The sequence below is a fragment of the Kogia breviceps genome, chromosome 13 (genome assembly GCF_026419965.1).
Source record: "Kogia breviceps isolate mKogBre1 chromosome 13, mKogBre1 haplotype 1, whole genome shotgun sequence".
NCBI lineage: Eukaryota > Metazoa > Chordata > Mammalia > Artiodactyla > Physeteridae > Kogia > Kogia breviceps.
This window is the reverse complement of record NC_081322.1, coordinates 45113270-45129652: the sequence shown is the minus strand read 5'-3', so window position 1 is coordinate 45129652 and position 16383 is coordinate 45113270. Positions and strand designations below refer to the sequence as shown.

The following is a 16383-nucleotide window of genomic DNA, read 5'->3' as shown; positions in this document are numbered from 1 at the left end:
AATGTTATACTTACCATCAACACAAGATTTTAAAAATTTCTTTACAACTTGCATTTTAAAATTAAATTTGTAAAAAATCCTATTTTAGCAAGCTTGATTATATCAACTGGTAAAACTTTATTTTACAAGCAATAGGAATTGGATCAAATGATTATAATCCAGAGGAATTATTTTATAACCATAGCAAATGCCATTATACATACTGCCAAAACAGATTTAATAGACAATACTGAACTGTACAAGTTATTTATTTTTCCTTAATCTCAAAGCTATTTTAGTAATACAAAAAGCCATATTAACATTTTTCCATTAGAAAACAATGTGATGTACAAAACTTTGGATGAAAAGATATATGTCAAATTTCACTTAATCATTTGGTGGAAAACCCACCACTCCATCAATACCACCCAAAGTGTTTTAGGCAATGATTAAAGTCAAAGTAAGCATCTTAATAAATTCCAGCTGTTAAAAAAACAAACCTAGTAATATAGTTTGCTACATAGTATTTTTGACTACTCAGGAGTTACTTTTTAAAATCTATTTTTTTTCTGAGTCCTACCACATACCAAGTGCTATACTTGTCCAAGTGGGTATTTGAGAAGTTGGTAAGGTGGAAGACCCCATAAAGTGGTCTTTTGGTTACCAGATTTGACTTTTAACTTTCAAACATCCTCCAAGATCAAGAAACACCAACTAAAATTACACTCCTCCAAGTGTTATTTGATTTTATTAGTGGGGAGAGTAAAGAGGTCATGAAATATTATTTATAATCCATTATTCCAATTAAAACCGTATGTCAAGCTAATTTATTTTTCTAATGAGTTTAAGATTTGACATTCAGTTATTACAAACGTGGTTCACTACTGACTTATTGTGAACCCTACAAGGCACACTGCTCAAAAACAGCAAAGCAGGTGTGCATAAACGCTTTTCTTTGCATTTAGTGAAGTAATGATATTTGATACCCATCTTTATCTTAAAGTTCCATTCAGTTTAGGGTCCAGTGAAGAAAATAAATCCAGTTACGGGTGGTAAAGAGCAAAAAAGGTAAACTAGTAAGGATTATTACTATACAAGGAAATTTTATTCTCTATCTTCTCCTTTGAATAACAAGATGCTAACACACTACTTTCATTTAAAAAAAAAATGCTTGCAACTATTGAATTGAGGCAAGTACTAAAGGCCCATAACTGACAAAGTCGTCCATTCACCACCATTACTTCTTTACATAAGCTTGTTTTCCTAAGTATAATGCGTACTCTAAGCTATAATTTGGAAATTAGCCAAGCACTAAGCAATTACAATGGCAGGTAATACACCATCAGTTTTTGAAACACATTCGGTCACTTTTCATGACCCACCTGCAGTTTGGATTAAAGACTCTCACTCAGTATAAATGTTTTGGGATCTGCATCACAAAAAAAAAAAAAAAAAAAAAAAAAAGGTAGTTTTATGACATTTCCACATAAAGACATTTAAAGAGTCTTTGGGTCATACCACTTTTGTATTAAGTGATTCATCCTGACATGCTATTAACTACAATAAAAATAACTGTTCAATTTTTAAATGAAAACTAAATGCAGATAAATGGTAACAGATTTGACATGGAATGTTGTAAAATATTCCTGTACGTAATCTGATACTACTGATTACAAATTTCCGAGTTTGAAAACTTCAGATTAAAAACCACAAGAAAATTTACTCTTGATGGCATGCAAGATCTTCTTCAAAATGAAACTAGAACCTCAAAGTCTCAGTATTTTATCAAAACATAAAGAAACACAACAAATTTGTACATTTTATTCACATTTATTTTTCGCTTTTAGTGTGCTCACAGAAAATTAGAACACCTTAAGCAGGAGTTTAATAGCAATTTTTGTAAGCAAAGTTACATTCCATCTCTAAGTCAAATTGGTCAAAGCTTCTCCAGTATTTACAAAACATGATAGACAAGATGCTACACAAAACCATTGCATCTGAAGATTTTTTCCTTATTCTCAAAGACGACTGGAAAAGAAAGCATTGTCTGCTGTAATCAAAAACATACCACAGTATAAACAGTAACCATTCCACTTATCACAGCTTGGTTGAGTTTAAAATTTGTGTTTAAAAGGTCCAAGATGACTGCAGTTTTACAAAAATGGGCAGGGTGGAAAGTTGCAAACTTCATGTGCTTCTGGATATCAAGATTTGTTTTTATACAATAGTCACAGTTAAAAACACCCTGCTGGTAATACATAATTACACTTTATTAAGGTCATAAACCAGCAATAAACAATAAAGCCTATACAACTTGTAGTTCTACTTAATCACTGACTGGTACAGCTAACATGAGATAAGTGAAAAGTTCCTATGGTTTAAATGAACTCCTAAGACTATGATCTTTTTAAAAATCTGGGTATTGGTGTTTTTTTTTTTTTCCTCTTTCCTTCTTAATCAAGACTTGTAGTGTTGTAAACCTGCCTCACAAAATACATCGTAATAACTTTTCTTTAAAAAAAAAAAAAAAAAAAGACTAAGCCTTTACACCATCCTTTCTAGTGGTACATTATCTTGGCAATGTTATGCACCACTAAATTTCTCCATCGTGTCTCCTATCACTTCATCAGATATCCCTTTTTGACCCACCCATCTCCTTCATATATGGGCATGTCCATAGATTGACAAAGAAAGTTTACATTTTTGAATAAAGATGCAAAGTATGCAAAAAACATTAATACTGATGCAAAAAATAAAAATAAAAGAGAAACAAGGCAGAGGAAGGTAACTAAGCTCTCCTCGACCTGTTGGAATGGTGGTAACAGAATGATCTGAGATGGGATCTGTGGGTAGGTGGTTAAAAACAAAATTTGCTGCTTAAAAAAAAGTAAAATAAGAAAAGACATCTTTAAAATCAATCCCTGGTTGTAGACAAGTTCTCCAAAACCAGTACCTGGCACCACTCCAACAAACAAACGGGGGGGGGAAAAGTTCTTCGATTATCTCAAAAAATCTTGCCCTTTTACTCTGCCGCCTCCACTGGGGGGGCTTCTGGACTGCACTCGGGCTGGGCCTCCTGTGAGGGAGCTGCGCAGGCTGACGACGCCACGGCGGCCGCTGCCTCCTCCGCGGGGGCCGCCTCCTGCTCCGGGGGCGCGCCGGGCCCCGCGGCCGAGGGCGCTTCGCAGGTGGCCGCGCTGGCCCCGGCCTCCTCGGTCTTCTCCTCGGCCTTGCTGGGCTCCTCGGCGGCCTTGGCCTCCTCGCTAGCAGTCGGCTTCTCGGGCGCGGCGGCGGCCTCCTCGGGCTTGGCCTCCTGCGGGTCGCCCCCCGCCGCCCCCTGCTCGCCCGCGGCCGCCTCCTCGCTCGGCGCCGCCGCCGGCTCCCCGGAGGCCGCGCCCGCAGCCTCGCCGGCGGCCGCAGCGGCGCCCCCGGCGGCCTCGTCCTTTCCGCCTTCGGCGGAGGCGCCAGCGGTGCCTTCGGCTTCACCGCCCTCTCCCGCTTCCTTCTTGTTCTTCTTGAAGGAGAAGCCGCTCAGCTTGAAAGACTTCTTGAAGGAAAAGCGCTTCTTTTTTTTTTTCGGGGTCTCGTTGCTGGGCGAGGGCGTGGCCCCGTCCTCGGCCTTGGGCGAAGACGTCGAGGAGGCGGCTGACGCGGCCTCCCCCTCCGCGGCCGTGGGCGAGCCGGGCTCGGCGGCCTCGCCTTCCGCGGGGGCCTCCTTCTCCGCCGGGCTGGCCCCGGCCTCGGGGGCGGCGGCGGCCAGCTCATCTTTCTCGGCCGCGGCGGGCGACGCCGCTCCGCTCCCGGCGGCCGCGGGCTCCTCCTTGTCGGCGGCCGGGGCGCTGCCGTTAGCCTGCAGCTCCTCCTTGGCGCCGGGCTCGGCGGCCGCGGGAGAGGCGTCGCCGTTTACCTTCACGTGGCCATTTTCCTGCGGGGCAGAGAAAGCGGGAGGTCACTGAAGGGAGCCTGGGCCTGTCATCCCCGCCCCCACTCCTGGACCGGGAGGGACTAGCGTCCCCCGGGGCCCCGCTGGTTTTGGAGACCTTCTCCTTCATGGGGAGGCGTGATTGGATGCCCAGAGGAGAGTTCCTCGAAGACCTGGGGGCAGTGCCGTTTGGGATGCCTAAAGGCACTGAGGAAGCCTCGACTACGAAATAAATGCCCCCGAAGCCTTAAAACGGCCGAATCTGAAACGTGGAAAGCAAAGGGTAACCCATTCCGACCTTCGCCTCAAGGGCTTTGGGATAAAGGAGTCACGTAATACGTCACGCCAAACGCCCTTTGGAAGGAGGCACAGAGCCAGAGCGGGTGATCTGCACCTAGGTTACACATCCCCCTTTCTCCCTACTCTAAAGGCGCCTTCAAAACACCAAGAACTCCCAGGGGGATCCCAGCGTTCCAGCCAGAAGCGCCTGGGCTGCGCGCGCAAAGGCCCTACGCCCGCCAAAGGCCTTAGGTCGGCAGGGGGCGCTGCGGCTCCACGGCGCTGAGCGGCGGGGCGCAGGCTGGCGCGGAGGGGCGGGGCGGGGCGGCCGGGCCACCCCGCCCTGCCGGGTCGGGCCCTGCCCGCTGGCCAAGGCGCCCCCAAGCCCGGATAGCGCAGCCCGGAGCCCGCAAACAAAGCTCAGGTGGCATCCTGGGCTGGATAAAACTAACGAGGCAGGGGGAAACCGATTATTTCAGAGGTCTCGGCTCTGCTTCCACGCCCACCTTCGCCAGTGATTCTGCGAAGCCCGGGCGCGCCCAGGCGGCTCATTTTGCATTTTTAACGGGTTCAAAGCCTCTTGGCAGAGCTTGCCGCCGAAGCAACACGGCCTCTGCTCTAGGAAAAGAGGCGTGGTGGGTGCCCGGTGTTTGTGAAGCAGCCACCCTTGGCCGACCTCTCGGGCCCACCAACCGTAGCCATCCGCCTGGGTTCGGGCATCGCAGGGGCAGCCCCCGCAGTGGTCCAGGCTGCACGCACACCAACAATCTCGACCGAAACACAAGAACTGCCTCTTGCTGACCATCTGGACAGCTTCCTCAAGGACCCACAGAGTCTTCCCACCCTAGGGAGACCATTTAAAAGTCAGATGGGTGTGTAATTCCAGAGACAACTACGAATAAATTTTAGAACAGTGGGAAAAGCCCACCGAAAGGTAGTGAAACCTTTCTGCCCAGCTCCAGCCAGCCAGCCAGCCAGCCACCTTTCCAAGAACCCAGGGCACGCCGCCTCGGCATACAATAAGACAGCCCTTCTTCCCTCCTCGCCTTTCTCCACCGCCATCCCTATTCGCCCCCCCTTCCCTACCCACGTACACAATCACACCAGTTCAGAAATCTTGAAGGCGACCCAGTCTCGACAACAAACACGAGAGACACTCAAATACCTTTGTGCCCACTAAACACAAATGCAACCTGGCTGGGTGCGGGGGTGGGGGGTAGCACCTAGCTAGTCACGTTCTGCCAAGCTCCAAACACGCCATTTTAGACGATTTATCCTTCATTCCTCCCGTCTACACAAGAATTCACTAGGATTCTCCGGGAACCACTACTTTGGGGTGGGGGGAGACCCCACCTATGAGAAATTGACAATTTAAGCTATCAATTTCCATTCAACTTTCAGGCTGGAATCTGGTCACGGTCCTCTCTGCCGAAGGCGCTTCGGGCACGACCAGAAGGGAAGGGGAAGCGTCGGGACTAGAGAAAGACACCAAAGAAATGACCAGAACCACAGGTAGAATTTACCTGTCCATTCGCTTTAGAAGGCGACGAGGCCACAGCCGCCTCCCCAGGCCTCTCCGCGGCGGCTTCTCCCTTCGCAGCGGTCTTGGAGAATTGGGCACCCATGCTGGCTTCTTCAACAAAGAAACTCAACAGATCCAAGGGGGGAACAAAGAGCTTCGGGTTGGTGTAACGACGGGGTAAGCAGCAGCAGCGGCGGCAGCAGCAGCGGCACACACACCGGAGGGAGGGGGGAGTGGGGGTGGTGAAGAGGACAGAACAGAACCGATTAAATACACTCCGGATAAAAAAATTTTAGTCGAAGAGATCAAAAAGCAGCAGCGCAGGAGGGAGGGAAAAAGGGTGGAAAAGTCGAGCACAAAAAAAGGAGCCCAAGTGTAGTTTTTTTTTTAAAAGAAGTAATAAAAAAATCCCAGATTTGTAGCCGCACTGTAGACAAGAGGAAAATGGAGAAATCTCCCTGGTTGCTAATAAGATGCGGGGTCCAACGCCCAAGTGCACAGATGAATGGGCTCGCGGGCGCTGACGCGGCCCCCGCGCGCGCCGGCCAATCCGCGCGCCGCACACAAAGCAGGGGGCGGGGCCTGCGCGCCCGGCGAACAATGGAGCCGCGCTTTGCAAACGGTTTGAAAATCAGCCTCAGACCGAGAATTAATGTCCTCCAAATAAATAAATCAATTTAAAAATACATGCCTCTCGCCTCCCTCTGCTCGAAAATAATAATGCATTACTTGATTGGCTTGCTTTGTTTGTAATTAATTAACACGGGAGGGGTGGTACTTGTGGATAGGGGCGGAGAAAGCGTTAACTTGACTCGCTTTGACTCTGGTCGGTCTATATCCGTGTCTGTCTCCCTCCCCTCCCTCCCCTCCCCCATCTTTCCCGTGTGTTTCTGTGTATGTGTGTATGTATGCGAGTTTTTAAGACAATGGTGAGGATATGTGTGCAGCATGTTTTCTGTCTCTGTGTTCCATATTGGTTTCACAGATACTGAACAGGGTTTGTTTTTCTAACGGTTGCAAATGTGAATTAGCCCCAAATTGAAAGGTATTTAAACCAAGAAGATCGAATTTCATCAAACGAGATCGCGAGTTAGAATTAGGTCTGTAGGCCAGATGTAGAAAATGCAAAAGCAGCAAGCAGACGAAGCCACACTCCCCTCTCTATCCCACACTGGCATGAAATAAAATATTTCGAGATTGGCCTGCGGCGCTCATCAACCCCCCGCCCTCCCCATTCCCAATTAGTGATTTTCCCCGCAACAATATAAAGTGAGGGCCATGTACAAAAGGTCGAAAAGGTCTGCATTTTATCATTGTATGAAATGACAGTTTTCCTCTATGGTGAAATGAGACACAGCCTAGAGTGTACGAATCCATATTTACAGTTGGGATGCAATTCGCGTCGATATGAATCTTTTTCAGCCTACTGCCAGGATCGGAGGGACCCTTTCTTCCTGAACATGTGTGAATGTGCACGCAATCGAGTGGGCTCCTGGAAGGGAGGGAGGCAGCCGCGACGAAACTCTGAACAACCGGATTGACTATTACAGTTCTAAGGAGAAATTACATATTGAGAGATAGCAAGAACATCCCTGAACGCTCCAAGTTTAACCTGGGTTAGAGAAAGGCTTCTATAAGGGAACTCACGGAACCTCCATCTGCACCCCTTGTCACCGAAGGTACCAGACGCTACTTGTGCGTGAAAGACAGCGCACTGATTTAAAGAATGGAGGGGGAGGGGGGAGAGGCAAAAATCAAGGATACACCCTTATAAGCATTCTCCTACCACCTACATTTTTGCTCCCAAAGTTTTCACTCGTGTCCAAATCAGACTACTTTTTCTCGTTTACATTTAGTGATCCTCAAATGAATAATCTTTAGCTTATGGAGATGAGACGCAGTCGGAGGAACGGTTCACTTCTCCCGGTGCTGGCCCTGAATTCTCAAAGTTTTATTTTCCTGCTCATTGTGGGGAAATGGGTCACACTCTGAGTGAAAAAGACGGTTGATTCAAGCCAGTAACTCTTTGTTCAAGTACTGTTTTGAAAATCACCAAGCTGTAGATCGTTACACGAAGCTTCGTCTTCTCACTGTCCACTTCTTCAGATGCGTCATTATTCAATCACGAAGTCATATTCCCCAGAGCCGACGTTAAGACGTTTCCGTAGAAGTGTATCTTGCCAAACTTGTTATCACCCTAAGGGAGCCCGCTGGCCTGGCCCAAGACCCCAGCCGCCGCGATGGTTACGAATCCCTTGTATTAGCGTCGTTCCAACTTGAAAAGCCAACTGGGCTGATCCAAAACCACCATCCAGGCGATTCTCAAAAGCTCTTTTAAGCTGTTGATTTCCCCCTACCCCCAACGTGAATCATGCCCCTTCCTCTGCATCCCCCTCCCGATTAAACTTGGGGTGATTGCTAGCTCGCTTTTGGATTTTCTCCTGACGTGTTCTTAGCCCTCCATTTGGGGGCTGCTTTTATTGCTCCTTTGTTACCAGGCTGCGGTGTAGCTTTCCCGTCTTTTTCTTTCTCGAATGCCTATTTGCCTGGTATCGGCTTGTCTCCTTGGCAACGGCCAGGGAAGATTCGGAGCCCCAGGCGGGGGGGAGGGGGAAGGGGCGGAGCCGACGGGGGGTGGGCAGGGAGGTGGTGGAAGGGAAAGAGACGCAGAGCGAGAGACAGGGAGACAGACAGCGAAGCAGATGGCCGCGCGAGGGGGCGGAGTCCCGGCGGGGCGTGGACGTCGCGAGCTCGACGGAGCCAATCAATTCCCTCAGCTCCTCCGGGGCTAGAAAACAAGTGTAAGCACGTAGATTGACTACCCACGAGCGGTCCCTAGTTTAGGGTAGTAAGGTTAGTTTTCTTTCGATAAGAGAGCGCATTTTTAAAGTAGGTTGGAAAGCCGACAGTCCCCAGTAACTGGTGGGGGGAGGCGGTTTGCGGGGCTCTGCCGGGGGGTGGGAGCGGGGGCGGGGGCGCTGGGTCAACCTCTCCTCAAACTCTCCCGGCGTCGGGCCAGCCGGGGGGGAAGCCGCGAATGCGCGAGGCAGGTGAAGGCGGAAGATGGGTGAGGAAGGAAGGGGTTGAGAAATGGGAAGAGGTCACTCTGCCTCGGAAACTACATAACGACTGGGAAGGACCTACAAACAAGACTGGAACCAGTAGGAAGTTGTACAGTGTAAGTACATAGTTCCTCAGGAGTTAGGTGTTCTTGCACCCGGAGCTAAAGGTTTCAAATCAAGTTCTAAGTAAATAAATATGATTATATATATATATATATGACTAAAGAACCCAAGTGGTCATAGTGAAAATGTAAAACTGGTAAATGCCTGTAACCAACTCATCAGGAGGAAACAGTCATTTATTCTCTTTTCACCACGCACTAGGGTATTTCTAAGAGGATGACAATCTGTATATGGTTTTCTCTAGAAAAAGAACGATTTCTTTAGGATACCTCAAAGTTATTTTTTTCCTTAAAATGTTAGCAGTAGAAGGGAATTTTTAGGTAGTTCCACAAATTCCTTGAGGGCCTGCTGTATCCCTCAAGGCCTTGTTTTCCCATCAGTGAACAAGCAATGCAATCTTTGGCCTCCAGGAACTTACGTTCTTTTTCCGGCTGCGTGGCTTGCAACCAGGGATTGAACCAGTGCTCCCTGTAGTGGAAACCTGGAGCCCTAACCACTGGACCGCCAAGGAATTCCCTAGGAGCTTGCATTTTAGTAGATTGATTTAGGTGAATTGGATTATCTAGTCTCATCTAGTCTCTTACCAGATGAAGAAACAGTCCCGGGGAAGTTGCCGGATTTTGTCAGTTGGTAGAGCCAGGAATAGAGCTCACGCCCTTGATGATTCCACATCTCCAGCTTCTTCCACTATTCCTGGTGCTAACCTTCCCTTGATGGCACAGATTCATTGGATAGGTTGGTTATTCATAATTAAATTATTTCTTCGGCTCCTGCTAAGTACTAGGAAGGGGCTAGACATCAGTTGACACCAGGGAAGAGGATGAACATGTCTGTCCTCTTATGTAACTTCCACTTCACATTATTATCTCTTAAAACTTCTTAGAATATGAAGAAAGAGAACAAAGGATGGGATTAACTGTGTGCTTAGAAGAAAGCAAACAAACAAACAAAAAACAATAACAAAGATGCGGGCCACTTTCTAGATTCCAAATTAAATATACCTTTTTCATTTGAAAGCATTCATTCAACATTCATTCATTCACAAAGTACAAGATCGCACTGTGTTAATGGTGTGGTGCTCCGTTTTTCATCTTAGGTTTTATATTACTTGAACTTTAATTCCACAGAAATTGATTAGTGTGGAATACAGTGTGGAGCAAAGCAGACACAGCCCGTCATTCATTCAACAGGTATTTATTGAGTTCCTATCATGTGCTAGGTATGTGGAACATATCAGTGAACAAAAGAGACAAGAAATCTTTATGGAGCTTACATTCTAGAGTAGGGAAAAAACAAACTTTAAGAAATGTAAGTAAGCAGATCATATGGAATACTAGTAGTATGTAAGTGTTGGGGTGGGAGCAAAGTAAGGGGGATATGAGTGCAGGGTTGAAATTCTATATAGGAGGTCAGGGAAGGCCTCATTGAGAAGATAAACCTTGAGCAGATTTGAGGAGGTGAGGGAATTGATCAGGTGCACCTAAGCTAGCAAGAGAAGGAGAAATCAGAGTTGAACAAAAAGATCACAAATAGATAAGTCATTATAAATAATCATATGTGTTCTGAAGGGAAATGTAGGGTGCTATAAGATAGTCTGATTTAGTTAAGAGAGTTTCAGAGGGCCTTAATTTTAAAGGAGTGACATTTTAAGAGGAAACCTAAAGGATGAGTAGGCATTAGCCAGGTGAAGTGGTGGAAAATTGTGTTCAGTTGGAGGAAAACCCCTGAGGAGGGAAGAGTTCAAATGGGTTTGGGGGGAATGTCAAGAGATTGGTTTAGCCATATTTTTGGCTGCCTATAAAATGTTCTAGTGGAAAAGTTAGATGTGCAGATGTAGGAGTCTGGAGCTCAAAGACTGGTTTGGAATGCAAATATAGATATATGATCATTCCAGATGTAAATATTTTCTGAAGCCAAGTCATGAAAGTATGCAAAGAGAGTGCAGAAATACCTAAATACCTAAATAACTCTAAATACCTTCTGCCTTAAGAGGCTGGGTAGATATTTGTCAATTATATGTTAATAAAGCATAACATAACATAATAAAGTAAAATAAAAATCAATGAATAGAAGAAAAGAGAGAGGTTGGGTAGAAAAGGAGTCTAACTGGCAAAGAAGACTGAGAAGGAACCTCCAAGGAGGAGACAGAAAACCAGGACAGTGTGGTGTCTGGAAAATCAGTGAAGACAGTGTCTCAAGGAGGAGTGGTTAGTTTTGTCAAATGCTGTTGAGAAGTCAAAGACTGAAAAGTTTCCATTGGCTGTTGCTGGTTACAGAACAGCATTCTGTATACAGAATACAGAAACTACTAATTATGGGCTCCAGAGCAGTTTTTATCCTATGTTGAAAGTGGAATCCAGATTTAGTGTGTTAAAGAGTAAATGGGAGGTGAAGAAGATGACAGCTTCTTTATGAAGCTTGGCTGGGTAGAGGGTGTAGAGAGACAGGGCAGTAGCTGGAAAGGGATGGTATAATGTTTTTTATTTGGGTTTGTGTTGTCTTGGATGGAAGATATTAGAGCAAAGTTAACTACTCTGGAAATTAATCCAGTAGAAAGGAAAATGTTACAGATATAAGAGAGAAAAGGAATAGTGAATGGGATGAGGTCCCTAAGAATGCAGGAAGGAATGGAGATGTAGGGCACATGCTGAGATACTGAATTTTGAAAGACTCTACTCCTTTCCTGTAACAGGGGAAGAAGAGGATGGTCAAGATTGACTGGCTGGAAGATGAGAGAGCTCCCTCCTGATGGTTTCTACTTGCCTTTGAAATTCATCAGCTAAGGGTGAGGAAGAGAAGTAGGGGTGTGATTATATTATAGAAGGTATGGAATAATAATTGGGAAGCATAGGATTGAGACTTTTGGGCATAGTAAGATTTTAGAGCAATAATGAGTACCCATTTGAGGTTGATAAATCCCTATGATGCTTAGTCAGTATATCAAAATTTCTCCCTCAAATAAACTCTTGTGTGAAAATAGTATCTATTACAATCCTCTTTAAGATTACCAGCTATTCACTTTCCCAGCCTATATCCAGTTTTTTAAAATTGAAGTATAGTTGATTTACAGTGTTGTGTTACTTACTGCTGTACAGAAAAGTGACTCAGTTATACATGTATATGCATTCTTTTTCATATTCTTTTCCATTATGGTTTATCACAGGATAATGAATATAGTTTACTGTGCTATACAGTAGGACCTTGCTGTTTATCCATTCTATATATACCAGTTTGCATCTGCTAATCCCAAACTCTCAGTCCAACCCTCACCAATCCCCCACCCCCTTGGCAACCACCAGTCTATTCTCTATGTCCCTGATTCTGTTTCATAGATAAGTTCATTTGTGTCATATTTTAAGATGCCACGTGTAAGTGATATCATATGCTATTTGTCTTTCTTTTAAAAAAAAATTTATTTATTTTTGGCTTTGTTGGGTCTTCGTTGCTACACGTGGGCTTTCTCTAGTTGCAGCGAGTGGGGGGCTACTCTTCATTGCGGTGCATGGGCTTCTCATTGCGGTGGCTTCTCTTGTTGCGAAGCTCAAGAGACGAGCTCTAGGTGCATGGGCTTCAGTAGTTGTGGCACGCAGGCTAGGTAGTTGTGGCGCACAGGCTCAGTAGTTGTGGCACACACAGGCTTAGTTGCTCCGCGGCATGTGGGATCTTCCCGGACCAGGGATAGAACCCATGTCTCCTGCATTGGCAGGAGGATTCTGCGCCACTAGGGAAGTCCCTGTCTTTCTCTTTCTGACTTACTTCACTTAGTATGATAATCTCTAGTTGCATCCACATTGTTGCAAATGGCATTATTTTGTTCTTTTTTATGGTTGAGTAGTATTCTATTGTATAAATGTACCACATCTTCTTTATCCATTCATCTGTTGATGGACATTTAGGTTGTTTCCACCTCTTGGCTATTATGAATAGTGCTGCTATCTAATTTGTATTATGCCTATACAGTCAATATCTGAACAAAAATATAGATTAAACTAGGTCTGCTTTTATAAAACTCCATTTCAGTTAATCCTGTATGATTTTGTACAGATATGTATAAACAGAATGGAAAAGGGAAGAGAAACTATTGGGTGCTAGGCACTGCACCACATGAGCCTGTGATAGGCTTGTGTTTCACCCTTACAACAAACCCATGGACTTGAATCATTATCCCCATTTTATAGACTTGGAAATTGATGTTCAGCAAGGTTTGGAAAGTGAAATTCAACTAGTGTGTTAACCATTGTATGTTGAGGGCTATCTGATTTTAGGAATCTAATAAAATCTCAAATGGTTGTAATAGCAAAGTGGGATCTCATAGTAGGAGCTTTATTAATTTTTTAACTGGTACCATGTACTGAAATTTTAACTTTAAACTTTGCTTTAGTGTTCTTTATTAACTATCCAATAGCACTCAAATAGAAAGATTCTTTCATGGTTAGGAAACATCAGAGTCACTGATTATCTGATCTGAAGGCTCAAGGACTAACACCTAGAATAGGAATGAAGCTTCTGGAATGTTAGATCCCCTCCAGATACTTAGGTGATTACTACAAAACCACTAGAAGCTTGAGTATATTTTTAATTACTGCTCCTCAGACGTATTGATCGACTTAGCAAGAGTTTTTATATTTGAAAAAATCCCAAAGGGTAAGATACACTCCAGATTAGAGAAAGGTTAAAAAAAAAAAAAGCAGGAAAAACCCAAAAATTTTAAAGAAAAAGTTTTCTCCAGAAATTTTGAATCAAAGCTTATCTACAGTAGCATTTTCTAGACTTTGCAGTATTTACCCTCTAAGGGACAGGCTGAAAACTTTCCATATCAGCTTTTGAAAGAGCTGAGTTGGGAGAAGGAGATAATTCCTTTCCCATCTTTGTTTCCAGAGGTCAGGCAAGTAAATAAAGAAAAACAAAGTTTAGGGCTTCCCTGGTGGCGCAGTGGTTAAGAATCTGCCTGCCAATGCAGGGGACACAGGTTCAAGCCCTGGTCCAGGAAGATCCCACATGCCGCGGAGCAACTAAGTCCCTGAGTCCCTGTACCACAACTACTGAGCCTGCGCTTTAGAGTCCATGAGTCACAACTACTGAGCCCGTGTGCTGCAACTATTGAAGCCCACACGCCTAGAGTCCGTGCTCCACAACAAAAGAAGCCACCGCAATGAGAAGCTCGTGCACTACAGCAAGGAGTAGCCCCTGCTCGCCGCAACTAAAGTCTGTGCACAGCAACAAAGACCCAACGCAGCCAAAAATAAATAAATAAATTTATTAAAAAAACAAACAAACCCCACAAAGTTTACATTAAAAGGATATGGTTCCTAGTCTTATAGAGTTATCTAACTAGTCAGCCAGAAATGAGAGTAGAAAATGAGAGTACAAAAATGAGAAAATGAGAGTAGAAAGAGAGTAAAAAAATAAGAGTAGAAAATTCACAATGAAAAAAAGTTGAATTTTCATTGTAACATCATAGGAACCATGCAAAGGTAGGTTTTTCATTGTTATTTTAAAGTCATGGGGCTTCCCTGGTGGTGCAGTGGTTGAGAATCCGCCTGCCAATGCAGGGGACACGGGGTTTGATTCCTGGTCTGGGAAGATCCCACATGCCGTGGAGCAGCTAAGCCCGTGCACCGCAACTACTGAGCCTGCACTCTGGGGCCCACGAGCCACAACTGCTGAGCCTGCGTGCCTCAACTACTGAAGCCCGTGTGCCTAGAGCCCGTGCTCTACAACAAGAGAAGCCACTGCAATGAGAAGTCTGCGCACCACAACAAAGAGTAGCCCCCACTTGCCACAAGTAGAGAAAGCCTGCATGCAGCAACGAAGACCAAACACAGCCAAAAATAAATAAAAATATAAATATAAATACTTTCTGATATTAAAAAGTAGATTAAATCCCTGAGATACTTGAACTATTCTATGGCTCAAGAAATTAAAGTATAAAATCATATCAAACATTTATCTTTATTCCAAATGATAATGGAGTTTTTTAAAAAGGATATGTTAACCTTTAGAAATCACTTGTTACAACCAATAAATTGACAAGTTTTTATTAAGCTGCTGCTAAACCAGACTTCATTAAGGCCCACTCCAGTCTGGTGGACATTTCAGTGCCTTTAGCGCTCTGTTAGGCTTTCTGATGGGTTGATTGGGAAGGATGATGACATTCATTTGTTCAACCGATATTTATTAAGCACCTACTTTATACCAAGCACTGGGTGATAGTGCTTTGCCTATGATAGCTCACTGAATCTGCAGAGTAATTTTAAATGGTAGAAACCATTGCTTCCTATGTCTTCACAAATCAAGTCCTACAGAGGTTACATAACGTGCTCAATTTTTTGCTGCTTTTAAGTGGTCCGGGCTGGGTTGGGTTCTGAATCCAGTTCTTGGTGGTTCCAAAGCTTGTGGCACTGTTTCCCTGGATACCATGCTGTCTTAGAGTAAGAATTTTATGGGCTATTTCCAGTTCTCCTGGAGGTTACAAAAATGCCTGAGACACTAAAAATTAACCAAAAGGCATTCAACTTCATTTATGCATTGTGAGAGAAGTATTTGGGGTCACGTCTATAAAATGAGAATTAGCATTCAGAAAATCACACACACACACACATACAGACACACACATACACACACTCAAAATCTGACAGGTCAGATTCTTGAACCTGGAAACATCCTTAGTAACTTTATCCAGAGTATAGTTATTGCAAATCAGATATTGGTGTAATTAAATAAAAACATGGTTAAGTTGCACTCAGATCTCACCTCTTATCTTTTCTGGAGGCAGAAGTGTGAGTCTGGCTGAGGGCAGAGTGAAGCCATTGGAATGTAGGTAAAATAGAGTGTAGAACTAGAAGGAGGAAGTTACAGTTGAGAAGGAAATCAAGATATGAGATGGGAGGTGAGATCAGAGATGAGAAGGTGCAGGACCACTATAGGAAGATTGTAAAAGTATTCCTGGAAAGAAAGAAAATCACAGCAGAGAATGTATGGGTGATGACAATGGGGCATTCTTCCATTAAGTCTGCAGTTGGAATTTGATTTACATTGTGGTTGTAGGTTTTGAAATTTAAAGCAATTTTACATATGTTTCATTTAATACCCACAGTAAATTAAGGCATCAATTAAGTTAATTCCCAATTATAAGAGAGTTAAGTAATTTGCTTGAGGTCCTAACTATAGCTGCTCAGACCAGCCAGTGTCTTGTGGTGGGCTGGGACAAACAGGGACTTTCTCACTGCCCCATCCTGCTGTCTCTGCCCTTGTATAGCATTTTTCCACTCCCATTCCACCTTGATACTTAATAAAAGGATAGTCATGCTGAGTTCCTAATTGATTTCGAGTTTTGTTCTCCTTGCTGCAAATACTACTTCTATGCCAGTGACGTTAAAATCAGAAATACCTGTCCTAACTGCCACCCCAAATTCCAGATCTGTATTTTCTGCTGTCTCTCCTTACTGATCTGGCCATTGCTGTGTGTATATTTCTCACCACTCCCTCAAACTCAG

At 44.4% G+C, this 16383-nt stretch overlaps 1 protein-coding gene and 1 long non-coding RNA gene across 2 annotated transcripts in view; one reads left to right on the top strand and one right to left on the bottom strand.

Annotated features, from left to right (window-relative positions):
- Window positions 1–1789: 1789 nt before the first annotated feature.
- On the bottom strand, window positions 1790–6250 carry MARCKS (myristoylated alanine rich protein kinase C substrate). Its single transcript, XM_059082878.2, has 2 exons — window positions 5704–6250; window positions 1790–3904 (listed from the first exon to the last, which is right to left on the bottom strand). Exons 1-2 carry the CDS (start codon window positions 5803–5805, stop codon window positions 3002–3004), a joined length of 1005 nt encoding a protein of 334 aa, XP_058938861.1. The 5' UTR covers window positions 5806–6250; the 3' UTR covers window positions 1790–3001.
- Window positions 6251–8523: 2273 nt separating this feature from the next.
- LOC131767623 (uncharacterized) overlaps window positions 8524–16383 on the top strand; it is an 87488-nt gene continuing 79628 nt past the window's right edge. Inside the window, exons 1-2 of the long non-coding RNA XR_010836181.1 lie at window positions 8524–8880; window positions 11580–11672. This is a non-coding gene — a long non-coding RNA (uncharacterized lncRNA). The remainder of the gene's footprint in view (window positions 8881–11579; window positions 11673–16383) is intronic.

Excerpts from the sequence above, each read along its gene's own strand:
- MARCKS (XM_059082878.2), bottom strand. The coding sequence starts at position 5,805 with ATGGGTGCCCAATTCTCCAAGACCGCTGCGAAGGGAGAAGCCGCCGCG. Across the intron at positions 3,905-5,703 it reads CTTCTAAAGCGAATGGACAG|GAAAATGGCCACGTGAAGGT; the intron begins GTAAATTCTACC and ends TCTGCCCCGCAG.